General features: G+C 49.7%; 2 protein-coding genes and 1 long non-coding RNA gene across 7 annotated transcripts in view; 1 reads left to right on the forward strand and 2 right to left on the reverse strand.

Moving 5' to 3' along the window:
* Positions 1-437, reverse strand: part of FAM107A (family with sequence similarity 107 member A) — a 29,290-nt gene extending 28,853 nt beyond the window's left edge. Inside the window, exon 1 of the mRNA XM_071756163.1 lies at positions 124-437. Within this exon, the coding sequence (XP_071612264.1) occupies positions 124-147 (24 nt within the window). The 5' untranslated portion in view covers positions 148-437. The remainder of the gene's footprint in view (positions 1-123) is intronic.
* Positions 1-16,166, forward strand: part of LOC139801650 (uncharacterized) — a 45,062-nt gene that overhangs the window by 25,327 nt on the left and 3,569 nt on the right. Inside the window, exons 1-5 of one of the 2 annotated variants that reach the window (XR_011728256.1) lie at positions 549-770; positions 7,174-7,251; positions 10,137-10,227; positions 10,338-10,450; positions 13,013-13,139. This is a non-coding gene — a long non-coding RNA (uncharacterized lncRNA). Of the gene's footprint in view, positions 1-548; positions 771-7,173; positions 7,252-10,136; positions 10,228-10,337; positions 10,451-13,012; positions 13,140-16,166 lie in introns of those variants that run through there. The other variant, XR_011728258.1, reaches the window with a different exon arrangement.
* On the reverse strand, positions 3,009-12,273 carry FAM3D (FAM3 metabolism regulating signaling molecule D). Of its 4 annotated transcripts, XM_071756159.1 has the most exons (11): positions 12,182-12,270; positions 8,825-9,000; positions 7,987-8,053; positions 7,119-7,226; positions 6,787-6,807; positions 6,036-6,159; positions 5,692-5,750; positions 5,280-5,330; positions 3,890-3,974; positions 3,623-3,749; positions 3,009-3,429 (listed from the first exon to the last, which is right to left on the reverse strand). In XM_071756159.1, the coding sequence occupies exons 3-11, from the start codon at positions 7,997-7,999 to the stop codon at positions 3,340-3,342; spliced, it is 678 nt and encodes a 225-aa protein (XP_071612260.1). In that variant the 5' UTR covers positions 8,000-8,053; positions 8,825-9,000; positions 12,182-12,270; the 3' UTR covers positions 3,009-3,339. The 4 variants fall into 4 exon arrangements, with proteins under 4 accessions (XP_071612260.1, XP_071612261.1, XP_071612259.1 ...); XM_071756160.1 differs by lacking the exon at positions 8,825-9,000 and having other exon boundaries at positions 12,182-12,273; XM_071756158.1 differs by lacking the exon at positions 12,182-12,270 and having other exon boundaries at positions 8,825-9,222.

The following is a 16,166-nucleotide window of genomic DNA, read 5'->3' on the forward strand; positions in this document are numbered from 1 at the left end:
ATCCCTCGTCACCATCAGCCGCTTTACCGCGCACCGGGCAAAACAAGCACCACGTGAGCAGATGGTGCCTTCTCCATCCTCCTGCCACCTCTCCAGCAGCCCCGAATACAACCGCCCCGTTACCTTCTTCCCGTGAGCCGCCCCCATGGTCCGACGTGTTGGCTGTGCCCTGCTCAGCCGGGGTGTGGGACTGGCCTGTTCCCCGTGGTCACCGTCCCCGTCACTCCCGGGGGGATGCGCAGCCGTGCAGCTCCCGGCCCCTCGGTGGCCGCTGCGGGGAGACACGAGTGAAATCCAGCCTGTCTGCAGTGGGGCTGGGTGGGAAAGCTTGCTTTTCCTCTCTTCTCCCAGCACGTGGAGAACTCATTTTCTTCATGCACCTAACGGCTGGCTCGCACCCAGGCTCTGCCCGGGCACAAAGGCAGCTTTCATGCTGCGGATGCCCGGTTTCTAAGCTGGGATCCGTATTTTGAGAGGCTGTGGAAGATTACAGTAATTGCACTTGACAGGGCAAGATGTCACAGGACGCCGATTCGTCCGGCTGCGGGGCCCTGGAACCCGTTGGTCCTTGCCTGTGGCATCCTTCCTAGCTGCTGCTTTGCTGCTTTGCCGAAATTAATCTGTACCCCCAAATAAGGCAGGATTATCCCTCTGCTACCCGCCTGCTTCCCAGCTCTTGGCTCCTGTTGCAGCCCTGGATTTTTGCAAACTTTGCTTCCGTGAATCCCCCAGGCTGCCTGTTTGCTGCTGGAGCCCACTGTGGTCCTCAGGTGAGCCAGGGCTACTGGGAGCTGTGAATTGGGATGCCAGTCAGGTCAGGGCTTGTGTTTGGTGAAGTCTCTGGGGGATGCAGCACAGTGAAAACCAGCCAGGTAGGTGCCTGTCTGTGCAGTAATACAGTTTTCGAAATGCCGAGACACAAAACCCAGCAACCTCATTTGGGGATTGCTGTCCCTGCACTCACTACTCTTTTCAGAACTTTAAAAAAAGGGGCAATTTTGACTCCTGAAGGCATATTTGTAACCCTTCCTCCCAGACTCTGAACTTCTGAAAAGCTCAGATTTATTTGCTGGGACACAGCAACTTCAGCAGGAGTGGCTCTTCTAAACAGACGGATGATTAAGGTCTCTGCATTGGTTTTGCATTTTCAGCTCTCCCTGTCTATTGAAAATAGTGGTGTAACTGCTCAATGATTGAATCAGAGCAAGTTTTAACTGTCTGTAGTGTGCTGAAAAAGAAATTTCCTTTATTTTGGCTTCAAACCAGATTTCTAATGTGCATTGCACAGGACTGCGAAGAGTTTCCAGCAGCTGAAAGGGGATGGTTGTTTTCTGGGCTGATGCTGTGCACTGGTTTACCCCATGCAGCCACCTTTCCAGCTCTTAGGCTGTTTTCAGTTTGGCTTATGAGCGACTCTAGATCCTTTCAGGGGGCTTAAAATAGTTGGCATATTTATGCTGGCAGTGTGGCAGGGCTGTGTGATGTGAGGGCTGTTGTGTCTGTTGTGTTGTGTTATTTCTCACTACTGCCATGGGTAGGGATGATTCAGTGCTTGGGATTAACCACTGCTGTTGCAGCAGATTTAGGGATCGATTTATGGCAGAGGCTTCCCTTGGTGTGCTCAGGTGCACATTAAAAGCACAGGGGGATAAGCTGGGAAAAAATCCTGCAGCTATTGGGGAATTCCTCTCTGATGGCTGTTTGGGAGAGTTTGTTTCAGCTTTACCTTTGGAAGTTCTTATAGGTGTCAGGCAATTAATTTCAGGAGTATTCCCTGTTTAGGGAAAAATGGTTGCCTTGATGGTTTTGGATGGTGGTGCTAGTTTTTGGATCCAGGATTTCATCCCTGAGGTGGCTGGCACAGGACAGGCCGCATCTTTTCCTGGCCTTATCCTCCCAACACTCCTAATTTCTGCTCCCCTTGGGGTGACCTGTGGGCTCAGATAACTGAGGTAAAGTGCCAGTAAAAGCTGTGCCAGGGCCATTAGAGGCAGAAAAGTTTGTCCAGAATTGCCTCATGTTATTCTGCACAGCTCCAAGGGCTTCAGCAGAAATGCTTCAATCTCATGTTCTGCAAAACTGCTGGTCTGCTTTAAAGAATTGGGAAAATCCAGATACAATCACAGGAAATTAAAGTCTGTGTATGATGCAAATTTGTCCCCGTCCATGATGACGGATAAGGATGAGCCATTGCTCTCACAGCTTATCTGATCTCAGCCCTGCTCCCTCTCAGAGAAGTTTCAGGTGCAGATGGTGCTTGGGTGAATGGACCTGGACACAGCTCAGGGCAGAAGCTCCCCCAAGACTTGCTGAATGTTGGGCAGCAGGTGGGAACTACCCTGGAAGAAGGTCTGCAGGGCTCTGCCAGCCTGCCTTTGGGCAGGTTTCTCCTCTCCAGGCAGTGTTGGTCTGCCCCAGGTCAGGGTGCAGTTTCTGGAGCAAAGTGGGTGTGCTGGGGCTTAAAAGGGGGTGCTGGCCCCGGGTTTGTTGGATTGCTCCAGACTGATGCTGGCTCTCCTGGTAAAAGGCTCCCACCTATTGGTTATGCTGCACAACTTCATCTGAGAAGTTCTCTGCCTGAGGAACTTCTACATCAATCTCTCCTGTTTTGTTGGGCAAAGTCTGGTTGGCATCTCACTGTTATCCTGACCTGTGGGTACATGCCATGGAGGATTAAGCTTGAAATTAACCCAGGAGAGATGCAACTGGGTCAGGGGAATGATTTGGTCTGCAAATATTAACCAACATTGCTGCAAACCATCCCTGTTCCTGTCTGTCCTTACTGTGGCTGTAGGAGATAGTGAGAAACAGTTGTCAGGAGGTCTGGGGGTGAAACCACCAAAGCCTGAGCATCCCCAAGGATGACTCGTCCATGTGAGGAGGGGGATCATCCATGTGCAATGCCAGGGATAGGTGATGGTGATGCCTGGCTAGTGGCAGAGGACCTGGCATGCTGTGCCCACAGGGAAAAGTGTGAATTATGCTTGGAAACAGGAGTGAGAAGGTAGTGGTTTATAATTAGACATCTTATTTAAGAAACCTGAAAAATCTTCTGCAAAGTTTCTGTTTTAAAGGCAGAAAAATAAAATACCCCAAATTGACCCACGGATGAGGACAGCTCAACTCAAACCTGTCTGGGTGTTCTCTCAGGCTCCACAGGCACCCGCATAGCTCTTTTCCAAGCCCTGTGCAGCCCCTGCTGTGGAACAGCCAGTTGCTGGGAGGGGGCAGCTGCTGCTGGGCTGTGTGACTGGGTGGCAGGAGGGGCTGAGGTTGCTGTCATGGGGCTGGTGTCCCAGTGAGATGGATCTCGCCTCTGTAGCAGGCTGGGGCTTGGTGCTAATCCATCTTCCTGGGGATGCAGCCCTCCATCTCCAGCAGCTCAGGCCAGCCTTCATATTTATTTGTCTTCTTATCATTTTTTATGTGCTGTAGGGGAAAAAAAAAGGGATAGAAAGAAAATGAATGAGGAGGTTGGTGGTACACTGGAAAAACTTTCAACTTGGCTTGACTTGGGAGATAACACCATTGACCTGCACCTCCTGCAGAGAGGTAGGTGAGATGTGGCTCAGGAGGTGCTACAAAGAGCCTCTGAAGGTGGTGGCAGGAGAGGGTCACATACCTCTTCGAAGGGGCTCTTGTTCTTTAGCCCTTTTGCTCCCAAGAAGACCCAGTTGTCCCGAAAGCCCAGGTTCTTCACATGGCTGCTACCCAGCTCTACAAAAAGTGCCTGGACTTTGTCGTTCATTCTGAAAGAGGATAAGGTGTTACTGTGGTGCCAGTGAGGTGTCCCCTCCTGTCCCCTCTCTGCTGCTGGCAGCAGCACCTCCAATTGCCACCAGCTGCTGGTTTCTGGAGAGCCAAATATTGCTCTTGGAGCCAAACTCACTTGGTGGCAGCATCATCGTAGCTCGCCACCAGCACAATGGTGCCATCCTTGATCGTTCGGAGGAAACTGTCCAGTTTGTTGATATCTGGGAAGAGAATTAGGAAAAGTAAAAAGTGTTTTACAGGAACTGGAGCAGGAGGAACCTCTCCCAGGTCGGTGGGAAATACTCTGGCTGTGCTGCTGGCACCCAGAATTTGGGGTTGTGGGATTGGGAAATTATGAGCTCCCAGATGCTGCCTTCCTCATTTTGTATTCCCACCTGGGCTCTCCTGCAGTGCCTGGGGCTGGCACTTTCCTCCTGCTGGTATGACAACTGTGGAGGGGATTTGCACCTACAGTTTGCTTCCTGACTTTGAAATCTTGTTACATGAATGTACTTCCCAGCACCAGAAACCAGCCTGCTCGGCCGCAGAGCTGCCTGCCCTTTCAGCTCTGCTGCGGTAATTATTCCTCATCCTGCATCACTGGGATGCTCGAGTCCAATGCCCCATCTAGTGGCACAAGAGCCGACTGCTCTCTGCTTCCCGGTGCCTCTCCCCGTGCTTGTCCCTCTCACAAACTCAGCCTGAACTCTCATGGTACTGATGTTTCTTAAAACTTCAGTTACTAAGAATAGGCTGCAAAACCAAAAAGCAGAAAGGGTAATGGATCCCAGGAAAGGCTAGAAAAGCAAAGGGTAAATCAGAAGCACTAAATGGGTGGTTTTAGTACAGGTGTTTGTGAAGTCCCACCAAACCTCTGAAGAGGTTTGGTGTCAGCTTTGCAACAATGATGGGATATACAATGTACTGCAAGTCAGTGCCAGCCAGGCTGTGTGTGGGTGCTGCTCCTGCTCAGGGCATCTTCTTGATATTAGGAAGACTGAAGCCATCAGGTGCAGTGACATGGTCTTTGCTGCCACCATGCTTTGCTCCTTGTGTCCTGCCTTGCTGGGACTGGAAGCTACATCTCACCTGCCATGCCCGGAGCTCCTCATTTATCCTCTTGTGAAAGACAGGGAAACAACCTGCTGCTCAGTTGCCAGCATCATTCAAAAACCAAGTTGAAAGTTGCAAAATCTTAGGATTAGTGCAACTACATGATCACGGAAAGTAGCCTCACTCAGGTGTCAAGTGCCTAGGTATATTCAGTTGAGTGGAATCATGTTTTCAGGCTATTACCTGCATGTGAAAGGACTGAGAAGCCACCCTTAGATCAGGATACATTCAGATGACTCCAGTCTCTATGGCTACAGGGAAAAGCTGAGCTTTCCCTGTCTGACCTGGCAATCCTAATCAAAGCCTTTATCACTACATACATGACAGAGGAGAAGCCTAAATAAGTGGCAAGCCAGAAGTGCTGGTGTGAGCCCTGGCTGGGAGCTGCCAAGCAGCAAAGCAACCACGCTTACCTCCAGAGTACATGTCGAATGTGTTCTCTTTCAAGAGCTGCCCACTTGTTCCTGAAAGGTTAAAATTCAAAACATTGCATGGTGAGTTTGCATTGGTGGGGAGCTTTAGGCTTTTCCTGGCCACCAGTTTGGGGGTTTCTGCTGCACCATCTTTGCTCTTCTCTCACTGTGTCGTATTTACTGTGATGGTGAATGTGTTGCTTGGTGCAGTTCATGGAGCCATCACGCATCACCCAGGTGGGTTTGTTCCCAATCACTTGCAGCCATAATTGTGGCTGTGCACCCCATCCAGCACCAGACTGATGTATCTTTGGCTCAGCTGGTGTCCAGGATGGGGTCCCTACTGGCTTGTTCCCTCCTGGAGGAGGAAGACATCTCACAGGAGGTGTGTGTTAGTGTCCACCTGACTCACCATTCACCAGTGCAATATTCAGGCCTCTGCCAACGTTGTTCTTCACACTGCTCATGAGACTGGAAAGAAAAGCAGAGAGCACCAGTAAGTGCACGGATGCCCTGGTGACGCTGGTGCCAGTGAAACTATGATGGAGCAAAGTGGCTGCAGACAGCAAAATATCCCCAGAAGCAGTAGCAAAGAAAACTTACAAAAAAAAATTCCAATCTTTTTAACCATGAATGCATGGTGATAGCCATTGATGTGTCCAGCAGAGGCCAAACTTGCCCTATTCAATCCCAAAACTTGCCCTATTCAATCCCAGGCCAACCATGACTGCCCCATCCCCGCGGGGTGCTGCTTACATCACATCATCAAAGCAGATGGAGGGTCCCACCACATTTGCAGCACCACTGATAATCTTGAAGGCAAAATGGTTCTGGGCACAGCTCCTCTTGTTCCCACACTTGTGCCGGGGCAGTGATTCACCTGCAAGGGAGGAGTGGAGCTAGAAGCATTTGTCTCAAAGGGAGACACTGGCCATGTCCCTGATGGGTTGACCAAGGCTGGCACTGGGACACAAGGGGAAAACCCCTGGACCTGCTTTTGGCACAGAAAAGGCTGTTCTGGGGCTTGCCCAGCCTCTTGTTTGAGGTTTATCGTGCTGAGGCTTGGGGTGGGACAGCAAGCTGAGGTGCTGCTTCAGGTGTGAGCAGTGGGATGTCCAGCTGATGCCATGGGGATTGCAGAGGGGTGTGTGCCAGGGAGCATGTGGAGCAGGTGCTTGTTTGAGGACAGCTCCTGGTGGCTTTTCTGACCTGAATTTCCTCATTCTTTGCCAGGGGACCTGTGCCAGGGACAGGGCCATGACCTGATTCCTGCTGTAGCCTCAGGGTGTTTCAGATGGGTTAGGGAGATCATGGGAAGGTTCATGTGCTTGCAGAACCCACCAAAGATTCTGCAGCTGTGTGGAATAACAAAATTCCCCTGTGTCTGGGAAGGTGGGATTTTCCCCTTGGGAAAGGGGCTTTTTGAAGGAGCTATTGCTTTTCCACCATCTTGCTCAGCCCTGAAGCAGTGTTGTGTGATGCAGATGAAGTCAGGAGTGGTACTCACTGCTGGCCTTCTTGGATGTACCTGTGGGTACCAAACAGGAGGGTTAGACACCCTGGGGAGCTGCTGGCTCTTTCCCAAGCCAGGACCAGCCCTTCAGGCACTGGCTCTCCAAACCTGCTCCCTGTGACTTCAGGTATCTCCAGAGCCACCCACCCCATGTTGCTTCCCACCACACTGCCCCCTCCTTTGCCTGATGGGCAGAACTGGTAGCTATAGCCTTGGCCAGAGATGTGGAAATGTTCCTGGCAACTACACACAGCTCTGGGTCTGGCTCATGATGGGGCCACCCTCACCCTCCCTCTGGACCCATCCATAGCCCCCTGGCACCTCACCGAGCCAGCTCCTCAGGCTGATGGTTTTCCAGGTCTGATCAAAGTATGTCTGCAGGAGGAACCATGTGCCCAGCAGTGTGAAGAACAGTGCCATGAACCTGATCACAACTGTGAGGAGTGGGAGAGGAGCCAGGTGAGAGCAGCAACAGCATGGGGTGGGGAATCCCTCTGGCTTCTTGGGGTCCCTGTATCCAAGGTTACCAGGCACAAGGTACCAGGCACAGGGGGTGACAGTCAGCACTTGTGTGGTGTGGGAAGGCAACTAACACTCTTTCCTTCATCCTCTAAATGGACTCTGATCTCTTAATTAATATCTCTAGAGCATATGGTGATGCTCAGATAGGCATTACCTTTCTACTGGGAGGCACTGTTCATATTTCTTTCTGCATTAAAGTAAACCTGATAATTAGTCAGGAAGCTGTGTAAATCCAAATATTTCTTACATTCCCAGTGCTGGGAAGGCTGCTATCCCCCAATTAGTCACTAGCTACAGCTGAGCAGCTGCTAATACAAATGTGATTGGCATTTGGCTTTAAAGCAGTGCTCATCGGAGCAAAACGTTCCAGTCCTGCATGGAAAGAGAGTAGAAAAATATACTTATATTGCAGCTGAATGGCTCTTATGGAACCAGAAACGTCTCAATAGCCATATCTTCCCAGCTGCTGAGGGTTTCACTGGGAAACTTACAGCAGGCTGAAAACCACACAAATCTTTTAGACTCCTGATGCTTATACAGGCCCTTTCCCATGGCCCTGGCAGGCGAAGGTCAGGGTAGTTGAGCTTGGCAGGGGAAATGTAAATGAGAAAAAGGCATAAAGAACTGTAGAAAAATGGACAGAGAGAAGTAAATCTCTGTCTCCCTCCTTACCTGTCACCCGCATGGTGGTGGGGAGAGACAGCACAGCCAAGGGGGTGGCTAGTGATCACAGGTCACCCTGAGGACAAAAAGTAAATACATAAAGCATTCCTGTAACCCAGCAGAGCCAGGCAGGTATTAGATGAAACAAATAATTCCTCTGTTTAGGCATATTTGCAATAACTGAGAGCTCACCAAAGATGTGTAAATTCCTATGAGACCCAAGTGCTTGGTAACACCAAGGTGTTGAAATACTGGCTCCCATGTATTGGAGCAGGCTACATTGGTTGAACTTGCTTCATTTTTAAGCCTCTGAACTCTTCCCTGGGATTGTCTGCTGCCCTGTGTGCTTCTGTTTTACATCTTTTCCTCAGTAACAGATTGAGCTTTTCTACTCTGCTGATAGTGATGAGCTCAAGGACTGTATCTGCAATCCTGGCTTTGCTGCCTTTCCTTCTGGGATGGTGCAAAGTAAGTTTGAAATAATAGGCACTGCAAAATATTGTCTGAGGACAAGCTACAATTTGGCTTTACCCAGTTAGGGGAATCTCTGTGAAGAAGCTTATCCTCCTTAAAACCAGAAAGGATGGGAAGAAGGGCAGTGCCACTGAGCTGAGCAGAGCAGCCAGGTTTTGGGACTCCTGGCTTAAGAATAGAAATATTTCTACTTGTCTAAACCCTGTGGCTTCTTCACCCATGCAAATGGGGGGTGGTTGTAATTTGGAATGTGAACTATGTGCTACCTAAGCAAGTCTATCTGCCCCTCTCCCTCCTCCTCTCATCCTGACGGATGGGTTAGACACCTGCCACCCCAGTTTCTGGCCTCCCAGAGATGGAAACCCACTCCTACCTTCAAAATTCAGGGATGCAGCCTGGAGAACGTCCGTCCTGGAAACCACCTCGTAGTCCTAAGGCAAACTGTCCCCTGTGAGACCTGTGCTCAGAGCTTAATGCTGACTGGAGCAGCCCTTTAGTGAAGCTTGACATAGAGTATTTGTAAAAGATGTATGCTGAGAGCTGCTTTTCCTGTTTGAGGGGTAAATAAGGAGCAACAGGTTACAGCAGGGCTGGGCTGAAAGTGGTTTTCAGGCTGCTGTGTCATGAGGAAGGAGAGAAGAGGTTTGCCTCCTGCCCAGCCCCAATCTGGGTTCCCTCCCAGGGACTGAGCTCAGGGAAATTACCCTTGGCCACAACTGACCGTGGCCATGGTGCTGTGTCCTGCCTTGGCTCTCTGGGTGGGATGGATCCAGCATCCCTCATTGGAACCCCAGAGGGGTGGACCCAGCATCTCCCCTCAGAGCTCTGAGATGCTCTCTGGGCTCAATTCCTCGATGCCTCAATTGAGGCAATTGAATCCCAGCCTATCCCAGTCACCCAGCACTTTGTCTCTGAAATGGGTTTTAAACTGGTGTCAGAGCTGGCAGGAACAAGCCCCTTGGACTGAGTGGGTGGAAGAGCCACTACTGAAAATGGAGAGGTTAAAGGGCTGGGAGGACAAATGCTGCCTGGTGCTGGATCTGGCAAGACAGCAGCAGGATCTTGCCTTTTGCTGCTCCCAGCATGAAGTTTTGCTTTTAAGGGCAGGGAACCTCTCCCTTGCCTGGTTTCCCAGCCCTGAGCCTGATGAGGTGATGGGTGTAGACCTTAAAATCCCCCTAGCAAGTTGCAAAATCTTCGAAATTGGTATTGATTTGCTTCTGGAGATTACTGAGTTCTCCTCCAAATGTCATGGACTGGTCAGGATTTGGATCTTGACCATAATTTGGACACAGGGAGTGCAAAAAACTCTCCTGGGTCTGCGAAGCCATCCCTGTTTGGTCACTGTGTGGCAGGGGACACTGGCTTCCCTTGGGCTTATTGCTCAGCACTCTCCTTCACTGAATTTATGGGGTTTTTTCCTATGTACATATTGATTTCATTGCAGAGGGAAAGAAATGGGAAAATAAAATGATAAACCCTATCGCTTTAGGGATGTCATTTATTTATTTGGGCTATTTATCTTCACCTTAATCCCAGGTAAAATTTATTGGGCAAAGTCCCTAAGTGGTGAAAGTACTGGAACCTGATTACATTTACAAGAGGGTAACCCTGTCCCGGGATTTCTATTACATTCTCTTTTAATTGTTCCAATTGATTTCTATTTTTTTTTTTTCTTTGCTAAGGCTATGCTGGAAAAAAAGAAGTCTGTGTTTTGGAATGTGCTGCCAGTGAGCAACTTGAAGGAATGTGACAAAGGAAGAAACTGTGTTATAGGTAAACAGAGTTATTTGTCCAGTAAACTTGAAACTTATTTGCTTAAAAATCATTCCAGGAACAAAAAGGTCCTTGGACAAATATTGCTACAGAGCTCAGTGGTGTTGTAGGGAAGCAGCTCCACCCCAAGCCTGCTCAGGACTCGTGGCAGAGCGAAGTTATTGCTGCCAAGAAGGAACTGGGACAGATCTGCCCTTGCAGAGAGGTTTTCAGGATGCGAACGGTGAGTGTTCCCATTTCCTCTCAGCACTGTAGGAAAACTACACTGCTTTTCCCCAGAAACTTCTGGTGTTGTTTGTTTTTTGGTTTTTTCCCCCTGCTTTTGAGCCCCACAGATCCCTCTCTCTCCCAGCAGGTCCCTAATCACAAATGAGCCTTCATTTTGGTGTGGGGTGGGGATGTGGATCCAGGGGGTGGCTACCAGATGTCACCCATATCCACACCCAGTGAGCCACTGCTCCAAAAATTAGATGTTTCCTGTGAAACTAAATTCAGGGATGCAGAAGAGGGGCTGTTGTGGGGTGGGTGCACATCTACTGTGTGTCCAGGGCTGGTACCACCATACAAGGATGGAAGATGCTATGATGCCATTTTTAGTCTCAAATGGAGCCAATCTTACAGCTCTGCTGAGTTTCCCAGTGGGACAGTGCTCTTTGATAGGGGGGCTTATAAATTCCTCAGCTGATAAAAATGCTTGCCCAGCTGCTGCATCCAGTGAACAGCTTGAAGAGGACATTTGATGGTGAAATATCCCCTAGCAAAAGTCAATTGTTAACCAGGGTGAGGCCCTGATCCTGAAACAGAATCCAAACAGGATGCATGGTGGTGGGCAGGGGTGTGGGTCTGGGCTCAGCTGTGGTGGTTGAGCCCCATCTGGGAGCAGAACTGCAGAGAAAGTGGGAGGTGACACCTGGATGTGCCTCTGGGGCTGGTGAGCACCGTGGGGCTGGTGCAAAGGGCACAGGCTGGTTTTGGTGCCTGATGTGGGTGCATCCCTGCCTGCTGCCTGCTACAGGGCAGGCACGGCCCCATCCTGTGCTCAGCAGCCTCTGCCCCAGGAGCATCACCCGTCTGTGGCTGCCACCAAGTCTGTCTCTTATTCTTTTATTTGACATTGGTGACCACTTGTTCAGTTGTCTGTCCGTGTCATTGAGCACAAAGCTAAATCACTGTGAGCTCCCCAGTGAGGTTTCCCCAAGCTGTGGACCATGGGCTGTGGCAGTGATGAGCGATGGAGGGGAGCGATTGCATCCCCTCCGGTGTGGGAATGGTGGATGGCAGCTCGGTAGAGATCCCCATGCTGGGGATTGCAAGCTGTGCCAAAACTTGTGCCAAAACTCCAGGGCAAAAGGAGGGACACAAGTGCTGGTGCTGAGGCAGCAAACTGTCTGATGGGAAGAGAAGCTGCTTGGGGCTGAAAACACAGGGGTAATCATGGGCCGTGAGCAGCCCCTCCTCTGGGCAGCCACAAGGAAGGGCTCTGGTTTTAGGAATTGCACATATGGGAAGATCTAAAATGCACCTTTGGCAGCTAGCAAAGCTATGGGTGCCAGCACCCCAAGGACTCCTGGCTGGTGCCTGGAGATGTCTCAGCAGTCAGGGTTGTGTGCTGGAGCACAGTGAACACCCTGCAACTTCATCCAAAGCCATGAAGGATGAAGGGGTTTGACATGGACCACACATCACACCACATATCCCGTAGTGGGTGGAAACACAGATTTAACTCTTGCCATTAACACAGTTCATTGATTCTGTCCCTGAAACCAGCACTTTGCTGGAAGGACACCAGCACATGAGTTTCCCCTTCACCTCCATGACACAAGAGTGAGGAACAACTAAAACCTTCCCCATGCAAGTCTAACCTGCCAGCAAATCAAAAGTGCTGCAGAAAGGCATTATTTCAGTCATGTTCTAGAAACTTAATTTCCGAGGTCAGGGATGGGAGCTTACATACCCCTCAGTGTCCTGGGTGCTCTGTCCCTCTCTGTGGGCTGCCTGGGTGCTGGGGTACCCTAGGGAGCTGGGGCACCATGTGTTCAGCAGTGACGTGGTTCGGCTGCCCAGCCCAGCCCTCCCTGACTTAAAGCACCTCCCTGAGCCTTATCTCATGTCCTGGCACAGGGCTGGGCACCTGGGATGCCCACAGTGGCTGCCATTGTTTGGGAGCTGCTGTCCCATGGGATGGAATAAAAAAAAAAAAAAAAGTAATTCCTGCTGCCACTATCTCTTTGGAGGTTTCCTCCACCGTGGCACTTGCTTTTTTTGCTATATTAAAAAAGGAAAACCTCTCCCATGGTGGGCACCTGCCTGGCCCTCTGCACTTGCACTAAGCCAGCATGTGTTGGCTGGCAGAGGTGCTGCAATGGGAGTGGGTGGGCATGTATCCAGCACATGTCCTAGGGCCTAGGATAAATCCAGAATAACTCAATCCATGGGTTTTCCCCCGGCTGCCCTGCACGTGTGGGCAAAGTGCCACTTTGCTGCCTCATTTGCAGGAGGCTGGAGGTTCCTTTTTAAAATAAGCATTTATTTTAAATAAGCATCAACAGTCTGGAACTCTGAAGGAGTCCTGAGTTAACTATAGATACAGATTTAGGCCATTTCCTTTTTAATAATTTATTGTTATTATTATGTTCTGAAGTAAGAAATCACTCCTTAGAGACTCCAGCCCTGCAGTTAGCACTAGAAGTTCCATACATTTTCCAAAGCTGAACCTCATTTGCCTGACAGCTGAGAACAAATCCATTCCAATTTCTTTTTTCCTTTTTCTTTTCTGTTCTTGCAGCTTTAAAGCCATTTTCAGCCAAGAGCCAGCAGAGGAGGCACGAGGCCAGCAGTGGCAGCACTGCCTTTGGGACTGCAGCTTGCAGAGGGCTGGAGTGGAGCCCCGGTGGGACTGACACTGCTCCATGGTAATTATTTTAATACCTGAAGGTGCTCTCTGCAGAAAACTGTGCACTAAGCTTTTCTATACTTCCCTCTGGTGTAGTCCCCCAGTGCTGGGCATGGGATGCAAGGATTGCTGGGCTCTGTATTGGGGGAAACCACAGCCTTTACACCAAACTCCCCCAGACTTGGAGCTGAAAAGCAAACACAGGCCTGGGCTTTGCTGTGGGATAATTATTGCCCTCAGAAGGAAATTCTAGGTGTGGAGAGAGTATGGGCTTGAACAGCACAGTCTAAATCAGAAACCCTCTCCCTCTCCAGGGAAATAGCCTTCCTATTCGTTTGTTCAGCTGCTGGCAATAGTCAGCTTGGCTCAATAACAAACCTCCCCAGATCCCATTGTGCTCTGGCACATCTCTCCCCCCACTTTCCACCTGCAGGAGCTGGCCCTTGGTCTGGGGCTTGTAGCAGCCTGGGGGAGGTCTGTTTCATGATGAATTTCTCCTCCTGTTTCAAGGGACTTGATTCCACCCCAGGTCCTTTATGGAGATGGAGACTTTGTCATCCCAACAAAGAAACCTTGTGTGAAATTCTTCTACTTTTTGGAACTGCACATTTCATCCAAGATATTTCCCTGAAACCACAGGGAAGGATAGGGAGCTGTGCTCTTGTCTTGTGCAACGTGGCTGAAGCACAGCCCCAGCACTGGTGCAGGCATAGGGAGCCCTTGTGTCCTGTCCCTGTGTCTTGCAGTAGCCCAAGTTTTGCCCCTCCACTGTGGCACATGGCAGAGAACTGCTTTTAATCACATGTAATGTTAGTGAATGCATCAAGCTCTGGGAACAAGCCATCAGCTTGATCTAGACTCAGCAAATAACTGGTGCAGTGCTTTGGAATTACATCTGTCTCATCTGCAGACTCCCCCTGTGAGGTTTCTGCTTGACTCAGAGAAAGAGAAATTAAGAAAAAAATAATAGATGTGATAATAAAACGCTGCTAGGCTGAGGAATAAATAATCTGTGGTGCCTGGTAGGATCAGCAGGAGTGAGCTGGTGGGTGAGGAGCTGCCTCCTCCTCATGCTCTTCCTCCTACTTCTCCTCCATGTGCCACCAATGGGTGCCTGGGCCCTGTGTGGGACCTCAGTGGGTGGTGGGGAGTGTTGGGGCACTGCTGGCTCCTGCCAAGAAGCCCTAGTGGCTGCAGGACTGTCCCTCCCAGGAGACATCTCCTATGGGAGCTCAGCACTAGGGGAGGCTCTGCCCTGAAGATCCCATGTTGGACCTCTGGGACATGCTGCTTTGCAGGGAGGTGCTAGCAGGGATAAATCAATGACAAATAGTCTTAGGAGAGGTCTGACTGTTGCCATTTTGCCCTGAAAATTGCCATGGGTGGATGTTTCAACTTGCTGGTGCTGGGCTGAGCCTCATAGAGCAGATGTTAAATACAGCACCTTTTAAAGGAAACAGCCTTTTACTTATGTTGATCTTCTGTTTATTTAGTGTTAAACACCACTGGGTTTCCCTCTTGCCACATGTGAGGGGTGGGTGAGGGCAAGGGTTTGTCCCCACTGTCCACACCTCCCCTCCTGAATTAACCATCCCTCTCCAGTTCTCACTTTTCCCCTCCTACTTTAGCACAGGTTAATAAAGTGCAGTATTGGACTGCTTGGAGACTGAATTCTGCCAGCACTGGTGACACATCCTGTAGGTTTCACTGGCGTGTCCAGGGTGCCTGGGTGTCCAATAAGCTTAACCTTGTGCTGGATGGGCTGGAAGAAGAAACGTGTAAGGACAAAGTTTGACAGAAAGAATAACACAACATTGAACAAAAAAGACAAAAAAGCAGTTTCCCAACAGGAGAAGGGTGGTGTTTGGGTGGCAGTGCTGGCTTTTGGGGGTGCTGTTGTGTAGCACATCTGTGCAGCCCTGGGCAGCACAGCCCACCCACACCCACTTTGCTGCTGGGAGAGGAAAGGAAATAAGGAAAATCAGAACAGCTTTTAGCATTAACAGAGAAATTAGCTCATGCAGTGCTAAGCCCCCAGTCTCTGGGCCCAGCACAGCCAATCTGTTTTTATTGTTTTGCAGGAGTCCTCTGCAACCCAACGATGACAAATACCAGGAATTAGCAGAGTGTAATTACTCCATATTAGCTGAATTTGCAGTATAGACACAGATCATAAACAGCCATTGATTATTCCTATTTTTACATTTTTTAGCATTCTGAATTGCAGCAATTACGCCTGTCCGAGGGAATTAGCTTCTCTTTCAACTCCTCAGGCCCCTAATCACTACCCTTCCTTTAAGACACTTTTTATTGCTGAAAAAGACAGCATTCAACACAAATACCTCCTTAGTTCTACAACAAAATGCCCCCTCTGCCTCCCAGTGTCAAAATCTCTCTGGTTCTGCATCCCAAATGTTGCTGCTTTTGCTGTCAGCTGCCTCAAAGTGCAGACAGGTGCCCTGTGTGATCTGTAACCCCTGGGCTATAGCTACATTTCACCCAGGTTGGTTGCAGAGGCCATCAGCAGCCCTGGCTGTGGGTGTTTCAGGACTGCCTATGGGTAGGGGTAGCACCAGCATCTGATGGATGCACCAGAGTTGCACATCTTCTGTTGCTGGGAGGTGCCATGCAAGCAACACTCGTGTTTGAAGCCTCATGTCTTTTCCAAAATACAGTTGCAGGTCAGGGCATGATTTCCAAATGCTAGTTTGTACCTGAAATCATAGCTGTGTCTCTGTCTCCAATGCAATAGAGACTGAACCCTCTCTGGACAAGACTGGTGGCAGGGCCTGGTAGACCTTAGTACTTCCCTGTTACAGAGCAGTAGCAGTATTAAAAACTGAAAGTAGATATAAATTAATATTTTCACGGGAAATTTCTAACCTTATTAGTATCATATTATTAAATTTGTTTCTTATGTGCAGGCAGTGATTTCATTACAAAGCATAGTGGAGCATAATGCCAGCTCTGCCACACTGATTTAGTCAATTAATGATGAGGGGGGAGAAATTCTGTCTTTTACTGGGGGCAGAGTCTTTGGGACTTT

This window comes from Heliangelus exortis, chromosome 12, assembly GCF_036169615.1.
Source record: "Heliangelus exortis chromosome 12, bHelExo1.hap1, whole genome shotgun sequence".
Classification (NCBI taxonomy): Eukaryota; Metazoa; Chordata; class Aves; order Apodiformes; family Trochilidae; genus Heliangelus; species Heliangelus exortis.

Coding starts and splice junctions, on each gene's coding strand:
- FAM3D (XM_071756160.1), bottom strand. Junction 6,808..7,118: donor CAGCCTGAGGAGCTGGCTCG/GTGAGGTGCCAG, acceptor TGGTACCCACAG/GTACATCCAAGAAGGCCAGC. Junction 3,430..3,622: donor ACAAGAGCCCCTTCGAAGAG/GTATGTGACCCT, acceptor TTTCCCCTACAG/CACATAAAAAATGATAAGAA.